A 12,171-nucleotide genomic window follows, 5' to 3' on the forward strand; every position below is an offset into this window, starting at 1 on the left:
AGAACTTTAATAATACAGTAACAGGTACAACTACTAAACACTACTGTGTCCTAAAGGAACACAGATTAAAATGCAACAGGGATAACATTTTAGAGAATTAAAATCCCTCAAAGGAAAAAACATAAACTTGATATACATATCTATGCATGCAGCTTCCTAAATGTAACATTCAGGATTATTCACTGCAGCTCCAGAAATCAGAGCTACCTCATCAGATCCAAGTGTGACATCAGCTGACACTCTTTACAGGAGATTCCATCTGAACTCTGTGGAGCCTGATCTCAAGGTTTTTAAGTCTGACCCTGAAACCACAAGAGGATCTTTCTCTCTCTTCAGTTTCATTGTGATCCAGTGATTTCAGTCCTGCATGATCAGGCTGATGTTTGCACAGAGCAGATAATGAAGTGAATGTTTCTGCACATTGGTAACAGTGAAACAGTTTATTTACAGCGTGGGATCGTTTGTGTTCGGAGTATGAACTGAGATTCCTGAAGCTCTTGTCACACTGGGCACAGCTGTAGTTTCCTTCCATGTGTGTACGTTCATGTTTGTTATGATGACCTGATTGTGAGAAGCTTTTGTCACAGTGTCTGCACTTGTATGGTGTCTCTCCTGTGTGGATTCGCTTATGCTTTTTCATTGAGCTCATGTCTAGTGGTGAAGGATGACCCACACTGGTCACAGATGTGCTTTTTGACCCCACTGTGGAAGAGTTCATGTATTTTGAAAGGAACTTGGTGTGTGGAAGCCTCTCCCACACTCTTTGCAGTAGTTCATTTTGTCTCCAGTGTGTCTACGTTGATGTGGTTTTAGGTCCCGTTGATGATTGGAGGTTGTTTCACAAAGGTCAAAGAGAAACTCTTTCCCACCCCACAGTGACGACAGGGTTGAGAAATGGATCCATCTGCGTCGCTCTGCTTTTTTATTTTTATCCTGAATGTCGCCTGAAGTAAAGAGCATCTCTGCCAACATCCAATTACATTTTACTGTTTACATTATAACACTCAGCTTACTGGGCGAAAACGACTCTGTAAGGTCTCTCCTCAAAGACCTTACAAATGTAACTGTGCATCTGTTGTAAACAGTTTCCCACACTGATCACAGCAGTAACATCATTTCCAGTGTGAATCCGTAGGTAAATATTTCGGTACTGTTTTTCACTGAAACCTTTTTCCACAAAGGTTGCAGCTGTACGCCTTAAATCCAGAATGGGTAACTAGATGCTTCTGTAAGTTTCGAGTTTGAGCAAAAGCTTTACCACACAAGTCACAGTAGTGTGCTGTAACTACACATGGATGAGTTGGTGTTTTTTTAAGCTCTCACGATACGTAAAGACTTTCCACACAATTCACAGCTGTAAAGTTTGAATCCACTGTGGATGAGTTGGTGTCTTTTTAAGTCTCCAGCCCGGGTAAAAGACTTTCCACACAAGTCACAGCTGTACGATTTAATTCCACTGTGGATGAGTTGGTGTTTCTTTAAACGCCCAGACTCGGTAAAAGACTTTCCACACAAGTCACAGTTGTAAGGTTTAAGTCCACTGTGGATGAGTTGGTGTTTCTTTAAGCCTCCAGACTCGGTAAAAGACTTTCCACACAAGTCACAGTTGTAAGGTTTAAGTCCACTGTGGATGAGTTGGTGTTTCTTTAAGCCTCCAGACTCGGTAAAAGACTTTCCACACAAGTCACAGCTGTATGGTTTAAGTCCACTGTGGATGAGTTGGTGTTTCTTTAAGCCTCCAGACTCGGTAAAAGACTTTCCACACAATTCACAGCTGTAAGGTTTGAATCCACTGTGGATGAGTTGGTGTCTTTTTAAGTCTCCAGCCTGGGTAAAAGACTTTCCACACAAGTCACAGCTGTAAGGTTTGAATCCACTGTGGATGAGTTGGTGTCTTGTTAAGTCTCCAGCCCGGGTAAAAGACTTTCCACACAAGTCACAGCTGTAAGGTTTGAATCCACTGTGGATGACTTGGTGTTTCTTTAAGCCTCCAGCCTCGGTAAAAGACTTTCCACACAAGTCACAGCTGTACGATTTAATTCCACTGTGGATGAGTTGGTGTTTCTTTAAGCCTCCAGCCTCGGTAAAAGACTTTCCACACAAGTCACAGTTGTAAGGTTTAAGTCCACTGTGGATGAGCTGGTGTCTTTTTAAGTGTCCAGCCCGGGTAAAAGACTTTCCACACAAGTCACAGCTGTAAGACTTGAATCCACTGTGGATGAGTTGGTGTCTTTTTAAGTGTCCAGCCCAGGTAAAAGGCTTTCCACACAAGTCACAGTTGTAAGGTTTAAATCCACTGTGGATGAGTTGGTGTCTTTTTAAGAGCCCAGACTCGGTAAAAGACTTTCCACACAAGTCACAGCTGTAAGGTTTGAATCCACTGTGGATGAGTTGGTGTTTCTTTAAGCCTCCAGCCTCGGTAAAAGACTTTCCACACAAGTCACAGCTGTACGATTTAATCCCACTGTGGATGAGTTGGTGTTTCTTTAAGTGCCCAGACTCGGTAAAAGACTTTCCACACAAGTCACAGTTGTAAGGTTTAAGTCCATTGTGGATGAGTTGGTGTCTTTTTAAGTCTCCAGCCCGGGTAAAAGACTTTCCACACAAGTCACAGTTGTAAGGTTTAAATCCACTGTGGATGAGTTGGTGTCTTTTTAAGCCTCCAGCCTCGGTAAAAGACTTTCCACACAAGTCACAGCTGTAAGGTTTAAGTCCATTGTGGATGAGTTGGTGTCTTTTTAAGTGTCCAGCCCGGGTAAAAGACTTTCCACACAAGTCACAGTTGTAAGGTTTAAATCCACTGTGGATGAGTTGGTGTCTTTTTAAGCCTCCAGCCTCGGTAAAAGACTTTCCACACAAGTCACAGCTGTAAGGTTTAAGTTCACTGTGGATGAGTTGGTGTCTTTTTAAGCCTCCAGCCCGGGTAAAAGACTTTCCACACAAGTCACAGCTGTAAGGTTTAAATCCACTGTGGATGAGTGTGTGTTTCTTTAAGCCTCCAGCCTCGGTAAAAGACTTTCCACACAAGTCACAGCTGTAAGGTTTAAGTTCACTGTGGATGAGTTGGTGTCTTTTTAAGTGTCCAGTCCAGGTAAAATCCTTCTCACACTCATCACAGCTGTAGCTTTTCTCTCCCTTTCTTCTGTGAGGTTTGTCGGCCTCCTGAGAGCGCTGACTTTTCGCTCCATGTTGGTCCTGCAGTGACAGAGATACAAACAGATGCAGTGAGTGAAATGCAGTCGTGGAACAAACTGAAACTCCCTCCATCAGTGGAATCAAACATGTCAACAAAACATTGTTGGTGTGTTTCCACCACCTTCTGGTGATAGCATCACATTTCAATGATGTGCTACAATGACAGTCGTAATGAAAAATACATATTAAAGAAATATTGATATGTGGAGAAAATATTTTACTCATAAAAATTGTGAGTTCAATTTTTGATATTGTTGTTTCAATGTGTGCATCTTTTTGTAACATCTGAGTGTTTTTGTTTGTGAATGTAGATTCTGTGTATATGGAGGAGCCTGGGATGGAAAAGATAAAGCTGCTGTTAACATGTTTTTAAAAACCAACCAGCTGAGCACACAGTTTCAATAACAGGGATATTTTTCTCACCTTTTGTGTTGAAGTCATTTTTTCCTCTATAGTGGCTGAGCTGAGTCCAAATGAGTGAACTTGTTCCTCTGCTGCTCCAGCAGACTCTTCTCCTGTTGCTCAACCGGGACACAAAAAAGTATATGCATTTTATCCCTGATAACAAAAAAGCAGAGCAAATAAACATGACTAAACTCCTCAGTGACAACAATACCTATGAAACTTCAATGTGGAACCTGAGAAGCAGCTACAACAAGAAAGTCATCAGTTGCCACAAGAACCTGAAAGGAAAAAAGCGCACTGACCCCCTGCACATCACTGCCTTTACCCAGTGGATGCTACACCCTGTATATATGGACCTCTACAGATCCACAAGTCCGGCTCACACTCAATGGTAGCAGTATAAACTCTGCCACCTGAAGCACCTCGTTAGATTTCATCTACTCCACCCAGACAAGGTAAAGGGTGATTGTATGTAGGGATGGGTATCGTTTAGGTTTTATCCGATACCAGTACCAGTACGATGAGGCCTATCGCAATAGTTTAATTTTTATATCGAGAAAAAGTTATTTCGCAATACATATCGTTATCGTTCTATCGCCCAGCTCTATATGGACCTACTGCATACATATTATTAAAATTTGGGCTATAACGGTTGTATTAATATATGGAAACTTGAAATGCTCCCACAAATGGCACTACAGCATGTAAAAACAGAAAGTTAAGCTCTGGCGGACTTGGTTCTATGGTAGGTCTTAAAGGGTTAAATAGCCTGTGGCAAATATATTAGTGTTGTCTTCTCAATATACATGCTCTTAACTTTATGCAAGAGAAAATAAAGTATAACAAAAATCATATTTTTCGCAAAGAAACTCCATCTTGTGGTTTGCGAGCTGGTGCTGCTGTACATGCACCCGGATTTGCGACATACTTTACAGTAACTCAGAACAAAGACTGCACCCTCGGCACTTGCTGTTTATAGACTGCGTACTTCCTAGATGACCACAGGTCAGGTGGTATATCGTGATATATATGGTTATCGTGATATAAATAATTCATATCGTGATAAATATTTTTCCATATCGCCCAGCACTACAAGTTGTCATTCAAACAAAGGTAAGTCAGCTTGAGTACTGCGAGTGAAATGCGTTTGATTTTCCCCCGAACATTCAGATTAATGAATCATAAATTCATTCATGAGGGGGGAAATTACAGTGGGAACATGTGGAGGCTGTTACAGGGATAACATAGTGAGTTCAGTGCATTGATGTGACCTTGTCCTGAAGGATTTAGTTATTCTTTATGGTTAAAGAAATTGCAATAATTTCTTCATATTTATTATGAATAATTCTAATTACACATCACTTATCATATTAAGTGATTCATTATTGTCACTTCACTTAAAAGTGATTACATCCTTGCATTACATACTTTAGGTTCATTTTTTGCAGGCAGGTTTCTGGGAGAGAACAGGCAGATTTAGAATATAACATGCAGCGTTCTATAGATGGGTGCATAAAAAAATGAAAAATTACATGTATGTGCTACCTTTCTAAACACTTTGTTACATTTATGATAAATGTAACAAAGGTTTACACAAATGGGTCACTGTGAGCATCACAGGGAAGATTGAAGCCGCCCACTGCACCTGTGTGGCCGGAGTCGAGGAGACCTGCAGTCATGTCACTGCTCTTCTGTTTAATGTAGAAGCAACTGTGCGGATCTGTGGCACAAGGACTGTTACAGATGAACCTGCATACTGGGTTTTGCTGGGTAGTATGACCAAGATACAGCCAGAGGTTGGCCATAAGATAGACTTCTCTTCTTCAGCTGCCCAAAAAAAGGCTCTTGATCAAAACATAAACAGACCATCCGTATTGAAAGGTAAAAGTAGCCGTCTTCAAAAAAGAAAAATCCTACCTGCTACTGTGGAGGAGTTGTCACCGCCATAGGGCTTTGGAACGTAATGTCACGGGGGTGGGCGTGGAAAGGATTTTGGCCTGATGCGCCATTTTCCGGGTCCAAACAAAGCGCAAGCAAAAAAGAGTGAAGGCACACACAACAGCCATGGTTCATACTTGCTGTGTTGTCGGCTGTGGAATAAGCTTAAAAAGGGTTTGTCTTTTTATTCTTTCCCAACCTGGAAGCATCATGAGGGAGCTTATATGGTGGACCTTACAAAACGAAGGCGTCCAGCCTGGATAGCAGCCATGAGACGGCTTGATATCCAGTTCGCTTCCATCTCCAGATATCTGTTGGTGTGCTCCAGACATTTTCACTCCGGTAAGTTCTATATATGTTCATATCACTCTTTATAGCTTAATAATATTATTGTTGGGGCTCTTGGAGGTTATAGAAATTGCAAACAAACATAGAATTGAGTGACTGTGCAGACATACGTGCTATGTAACGATTTGCTAACTCTTTTGCACAACTGTAGGGAAGCCTGCCTATGAAATGAATCAAACAAATCCACACTGCTTAACAACGTTACACTCCGAAATCCGAACGTGAGGGTTAGGATTAACAAGATAGTGAAGATATCGGGCTAGAACAGTTGCGGTAAGTACTCTGGGTCTTTACTCCACTGCCGTATTTCATAGTCCACACACAAATCTTTTTTACACACATGTAACATAGTTAAATAGAGTCAAAGTTAAATCCCGCTAAATGGGACATTGGCGCCACCTACTGTTGTAAAAGTCACCCTGCAACATTCACAAAGGGCAAGGGATTCTGGGTAATCCTCAGAATGATGGAGGATTCCCGCGAGATCTTGTGCTGATTGCCCAAGACATTAAAAGAGAGCATTCTAACCATTGCCTTTTTGTTGTGAACGCAGACCAGAGATGACACTACACAGAGGTCACACACACACAAATTGTTTTTACACATACAAATCCTGATTTACAAGCACAAAACTGATTTACAAGAACAAAATATTTATGACCACATTTTGAGCCCATATTTGAGCTTTGCCCCGGAAAATGGCGCATCAGGCCAAAATCCTTTCCACGCCCACCCCTGTGACATCACGCTCCAAAGCCCTTTGGCCCCCTTCTCAGCAAACTTCCACTACTCTCACCCGGGGGTTGCGCTCCCCCAGGCTTGTACCTGTGGCTTCATGACCTGGGGGTGGGGGTTGGTTGTTCTCCTGCCCTGCACCCATCCTTTTGTTCATATTCCAAGACTATTTTTCTTTATGTATTCTTTCCCCCTAGCAACCGCCATATTATGATGTCGCGAGCAATCACAAACTCTACAGTCTGTCTAACTCCAGTGTATACCAAGCGATCTATTATTCTCACCAGAGATAAACTCAACATAAACTGAACCCACATTAAAGTTAGCTCGATGCTTACCTTTAGACGAGCCCACAAACCGAGAGAAACTCCGTGATGAAGCTGGAAGAAACAGATCAGGGAGCAGAGACCCACGTGGTTCACGCTGATCTCAGCTAGGATCCAAGAGACAAGGGTGTGCAGATCGATACAGATATCGATCCAAACGTTGGTAGTGGTATATGTTCCTGTAAGTTTACTACTTTAATCCCGTTTCATGAAAAAGCAGCTCTCTCTGTTCGACTCCTCTCCTGCAAACACACTTTGCTCCGCCCCTTTTACCCGGCTCCGCTGTGATTTGTTGCTATGCGGTCACGTGACTCAGCTGCACAACGTAACCCCGTGGAGTGTTATTTCAAAAGTAGCGCCAGTCTCCTTTTCCTAAACTCTTTTCCTTGGCCTCGATGAAAACGTCATCTTGGGGAGCTGCTAGATTTACTGAAGAGACTGCCCTAAAAGTCTCCAGTCAGTCCTCAAGCTGTGTTTTGAGGTGAGCCCCACTTATTTTTCCTCCAGAATACAGTTTATATGAAGCTGAAATGAATTACGCTTCTTATTATTTTAATATTGCACACAGAGATCACGGATTCAAGCGGCAGAAATGAGCTTCCTCCGAAGAGTGGCTGGCCTCTTTATTAGAGATAGGGTGAGAAGTTCGGCCATCCAGGAAGGGCTCAGAGTTGAGCCGCTGCTCCTCCACATCGAAAGGAGCCAGTTGAGGTTGTTCGGGCATCTGACAAGGATGCCTCCTGGGTGAGGTGTTCCGGGCATGTCCCAGCGGGAGGCATAGCTGGAGTGGCCATTGGGCATACCGCGCATTTGACCAGTGGGCCGATGGGGTTTTTTTCTTCGTTTTTTCCCGTAACGGTATAAACACTAAAAGGTGGTGGATTGGCCAGATGAAGGGAGATGTGTAAAAATAACTCAATTGTTTGGTGGTGGCTATTGCGGAGCTTCTACAGATTCAGTAACATTATCAAGTGGTGGAGGCCAGCAGATGCAACACGCTGGCAGGTCGATGAGGCAAAGGCAGGACGAGCAGAGACTCGAGGCGGTGAACTGAACTTTAGGTAAGAAGTTATGACCTACAGTCTATCTGGGTCAGATATAAACCAAGTTTAGGTGGAGTTTATTTTTGTTATGCTGACTTTTTACAGTCAGTTACAATAACTTGTTTCTATACTGCTGGGCGGGTGCTATGATATTATTGATGTTGAACTTGTTTTATCTTATTTATAAGGTTAGTTATTAGAGTTTCCAAACGTCCCGTAAAAAACGGAATTGTCTCGTATACAGAGAAAATATTGCGCGTTTGGTATTGAGGTGAAAAGGAACACAGTTTGTCCCGTATTTCAGCTACAATGAGAAAGACACAAAGCTGGAGTTATTCTGTGTCCTTGCTGCACAGCTGCCTCTTCTTCTCTCATTCTCTCCCCTCTCTCTCCTGTTTCTACTTCAATCATGAAACTGATCAGTGATCAGCTGATCGGCTTTTCTCTCTTGTTTGTTTATCGCTCTGAATCTTACAACAAACGTTTTCATCTGATGTAAATGTATAGAAATCCATTATTTTACATAGTATTTTTTAGGGTCCCATCATAATTTCTTCAGAATGGCTATATAACTTGCAAGACTTTATCAAAGGTGTGAGCAGATTCCTTTGTGTCAAAGTAGCTGAGGATAAAACACAGAAAAACATGAATGATTTTCCTGGCCTGGGATTTTCTAAAAATATTCTGCAGTACATCAAAAACGAAAGAAAACCATTAATCAATATATGAACATTAGCTGATGCTGCTGAAGTGAAGCAGAGCAAAGTTACAGAGCTTTTATTAGAGGCACAGCTAAGCGTTTTGAAATTTCGCATAATTTTAAAAAGTTTGAATTTGTTCAGTAGCCTATTGAACAGCAGAAATGAGACTTTCTTTTCAGAAGTAAGTAAAAGAAAAAAACAGTGGCTGACAGTGCTGTAAACAACAATAGACTTGTGCATAATAAACAAGCGAATAATGCAGAAAACAGATTTTTTTGACGGGAAACTGTTCTTGAAGTACACATAGAGAGAGAGAGGGAGAGAGAGTTGTGCATGAAGTGTGATTTTATTGTTGTGGAAGCAAAACAGCAAAAGTAAGAGGGAATTCATGACGATGTTTATGTGAAGGGTTGGATCTTCTTTTGCTGCTGGTTTAGTTAATATTGTTTGGAGAGAGATAAAACCTGCAGCTTCAGAATCTAGCGGGAAAAGGGCGTAAACTTGAAATAAATTGACAATAGTACCTCACTTATTTGAGAAATAGTACCTCACTTATTTGGAGGTACTTTGGATTTGATAAAGACGACGTTCTCCAAACACAGGTACTCTGCCGAACTTGCCGAACACTCGCGGCAACCACCAGAGGAAACACGACTAATCTCCACCATCATCTTCAATACAACCACAGAGAACTGTTTGAAGAGTTCCAGAAAGATAGGGCTAGCCAAACAAAGGTTATTAAAATTAAGACAAAGAGCACAGCAGTCCAACAGTCGTCTCTGTATCAGAGTTTTTCAAGTGGAACTCCTTATGAGAAAACGTCGAAGCGGTACAAAGAAATAACAGAGGCCATTATACATTTTTTGGCTAAAGACATGATGCCTATAAATACAGTTAGCAGAGAGGGCTTCACCAGTCTGATACATAAAGTGGACCAGAGACACCGCATCCCCTCACAAAACTATTTTTCCCATGTCGCCATTCCACAAATGGACAAAACATGCCGCAAGACCGTCATGTTTGAACTGAGCCAAGCTAAAAACTACGCAAGCACTACAGACCTATGGTCAAGTCGTACAACGGAACCATATATGAGCTTCACAGTGCACTTCCTCACTGAAGACTTTGAACTGAAAACACTGTGTCTAGAGACTGTGTATTTTCCAGACTCTCACACTAGTGAAAATATAGCCCATGTAGTACGAGACGTGTTAGCCAGCTGGGATCTTAGAGAAGACCGACAAGTGTGCATCACCACAGACAACGGTGCCAATGTTGTGAGAGCCACGGAGCTAAACAACTGGGTCAGACTTCAGTGTTTTGGACACAGGCTGCACCTTGCAATTGGTAAGTTTTATTCAAGGCAGATCTTTTTAGCAATGAAAATGTCCTATACATTATTATCAAATTGATATTGGTAAAGATAATGTAACCTTTTTTATACAACTTTAGTGATAAATTTCAATTAGTTTAAAAAAAAAAAGGTTTTAAACATGACAGTTTTTTTTGTTTCCTCTTCTTTCTCCAGAAAATTCTATCAAAGATGATGCACGCATTGCCTGAGCCATTGGACTTTGCAAAAAGTTAGTTGGACAATTTTGCCACAACTGGAAAGCAAAGATGGCTCTGAAAAAAGCACAGCAGAAGCTCAACCTCCCAGAGCACACACTCATCACAGAATGCCCAACCAGGTGGGGTTCCAGGCAGAAGATGATTGAGAGAGTCCTGGAGCAGCAGCGGTCCATTTCTGATGTCATCTCAGCAGACAAGAAATCAAGACACTTGATTCCTACTTGGCAGGATCTTGAGGTACTGGAGTCTGTCAACCAGGCATTACACCGCCTGCAAGACTTTACAGATGCCCTGTCTGGCAGTGTTGGTCAAGTTACTTGAAAAAAGTAATCAGTTACTAATTACTGATTACTTCCCCCCAAAAGTAATCCCGTTACTTTACTGATTACTTATTTTCAAAAGTAATTAATTACTTAGTTACTTAGTTACTTTTTAAAAACACGATTTACAACCTGAATAGGTGATAAAGCGATAGATCTTTCAGTCCAATTCTACTTTTTCTGCATAATTCATCATACAAAATGTAATCAAATGGAAAAGTCTCTTTTTAAAACTTGTTTTATTAGTTTTAATCTTTTAACTTTATGCATCAAGCAAAAATTAAATTATATGCAACATTCTCTGACTGGAAGAAATTTGTTTAACATTTAAACCTATTTTCTGCACATTCCAGCACATAAAATAAAATATTTTTTTGTGTTTACACTCACTCTTTCAAATAGATGCAAGTAAAACACAGCAGAAAATAAATAAAGTCAAAGACTAGCGGTCCTGTTGCTCTATTTTCACCTGTAAAGCAGGACTGGGGTAGGCGGAGGAGGTTTACCCTGGTGCAGGTGTGCTGCAGCGGTCAGTGGAAGAATCCGCGAGTTTCTCTGTGAATTTCACATTACGTCGTAGTACACTCGGTGCTTGCTTGGAAGTTTAGGGGTTTTTTCGCTATAAAAAGAAGTTTTCTTCCCACGCACAACGGACACTAATGTTTTTGTCACTTTTTATGGAATCAAACTCAAAATAAGGTCAGTACTTCCACGCTTTAAACGCTGCATGCTACACTCTGTCCCGCACTCGATATATTATGATCTGCACACAGCTGTTGTCACGAACGTCGCACTCGCTTACGTTACTGTCATGAGACGTTCTCGCAAAAAATCACGGTTTTAATAACGCAGTAACGCAGCGTTCCTACGTGAAAGTAACGGTAATCTAATTACCGTTTTTGCAATAGTAATCCCTTACATTACTCGATACTTGAAAAAAGTAATCAGATTACAGTAACGCTTTACAAGTAACGCGTTACTGCCCATCTCTGTACATCAGTAGATCTATAACATTACTTAATAGATTTAGCTGACTGAATCGTGTTAAAGAATCGTTTCATTGGAACTGAAAACAGATTTCTGAATATTTTGAACTAAGTGTGAAAGCTGTGGTTTAAGAATGAAAAGAAAGAAAGGTATCACAGTACTTTAGTGCTCACTATAAAGTACTTTATCTTATCACCTCTCAAAACTCACAAGCTCTTCCATTCATGTCTTTAATGTCAATGTGGATGCATTGTTATCACAGGAGAAACGTTTCACTGTGTTTAAACAGTGCAGTGGGGGAAAACCGATGCATAATTATAACATCCCTCCTGATGTCTGTGTAGGTTTGCTTTCCAGTTATCCACTTTATATCTTCTCTAACGTAAAGAAGTACAGTTGTTTTTTGTTGTTGTTGTTGTTTTTTACTTTTTCCAAGCTCTTGAAAATCTCTGAAAATCAGTTTCATCAAGCAGAAGGTATAAAAACGCTATCTTTAGCAGTTGAGGTGACGATGTTAAGGTTAGCTACCTAGAGATGAGATTTACTGTGTTCAGCTGAATAAAGTCATGTGAGAGCAAAACTAATTTTGTGATACACAAGT

At 41.1% G+C, this 12,171-nt stretch overlaps 2 protein-coding genes across 2 annotated transcripts; one reads left to right on the plus strand and one right to left on the minus strand.

The window, feature by feature from the left end:
- Window positions 1–1,425: 1,425 nt before the first annotated feature.
- On the minus strand, window positions 1,426–2,895 carry LOC109201442 (zinc finger protein 99-like; the record flags this gene model as incomplete). The annotated part of the gene is made up of 1 exon (XM_019357099.1): window positions 1,426–2,895. A coding segment is annotated over one exon (1,470 nt), but the record flags the coding sequence as incomplete, so codon positions are not given.
- Window positions 2,896–9,154: 6,259 nt separating this feature from the next.
- On the plus strand, window positions 9,155–10,522 carry LOC112846122 (zinc finger BED domain-containing protein 1-like). Its single transcript, XM_025905382.1, has 2 exons — window positions 9,155–10,038; window positions 10,220–10,522. The coding sequence occupies exons 1-2, from the start codon at window positions 9,567–9,569 to the stop codon at window positions 10,252–10,254; spliced, it is 507 nt and encodes a 168-aa protein (XP_025761167.1). The 5' UTR covers window positions 9,155–9,566; the 3' UTR covers window positions 10,255–10,522.
- The last annotated feature ends 1,649 nt before the right edge of the window (window positions 10,523–12,171 follow it).

Source organism: Oreochromis niloticus, linkage group LG3, assembly GCF_001858045.2.
Source record: "Oreochromis niloticus isolate F11D_XX linkage group LG3, O_niloticus_UMD_NMBU, whole genome shotgun sequence".
NCBI classification, from domain to species: Eukaryota; Metazoa; Chordata; class Actinopteri; order Cichliformes; family Cichlidae; genus Oreochromis; species Oreochromis niloticus.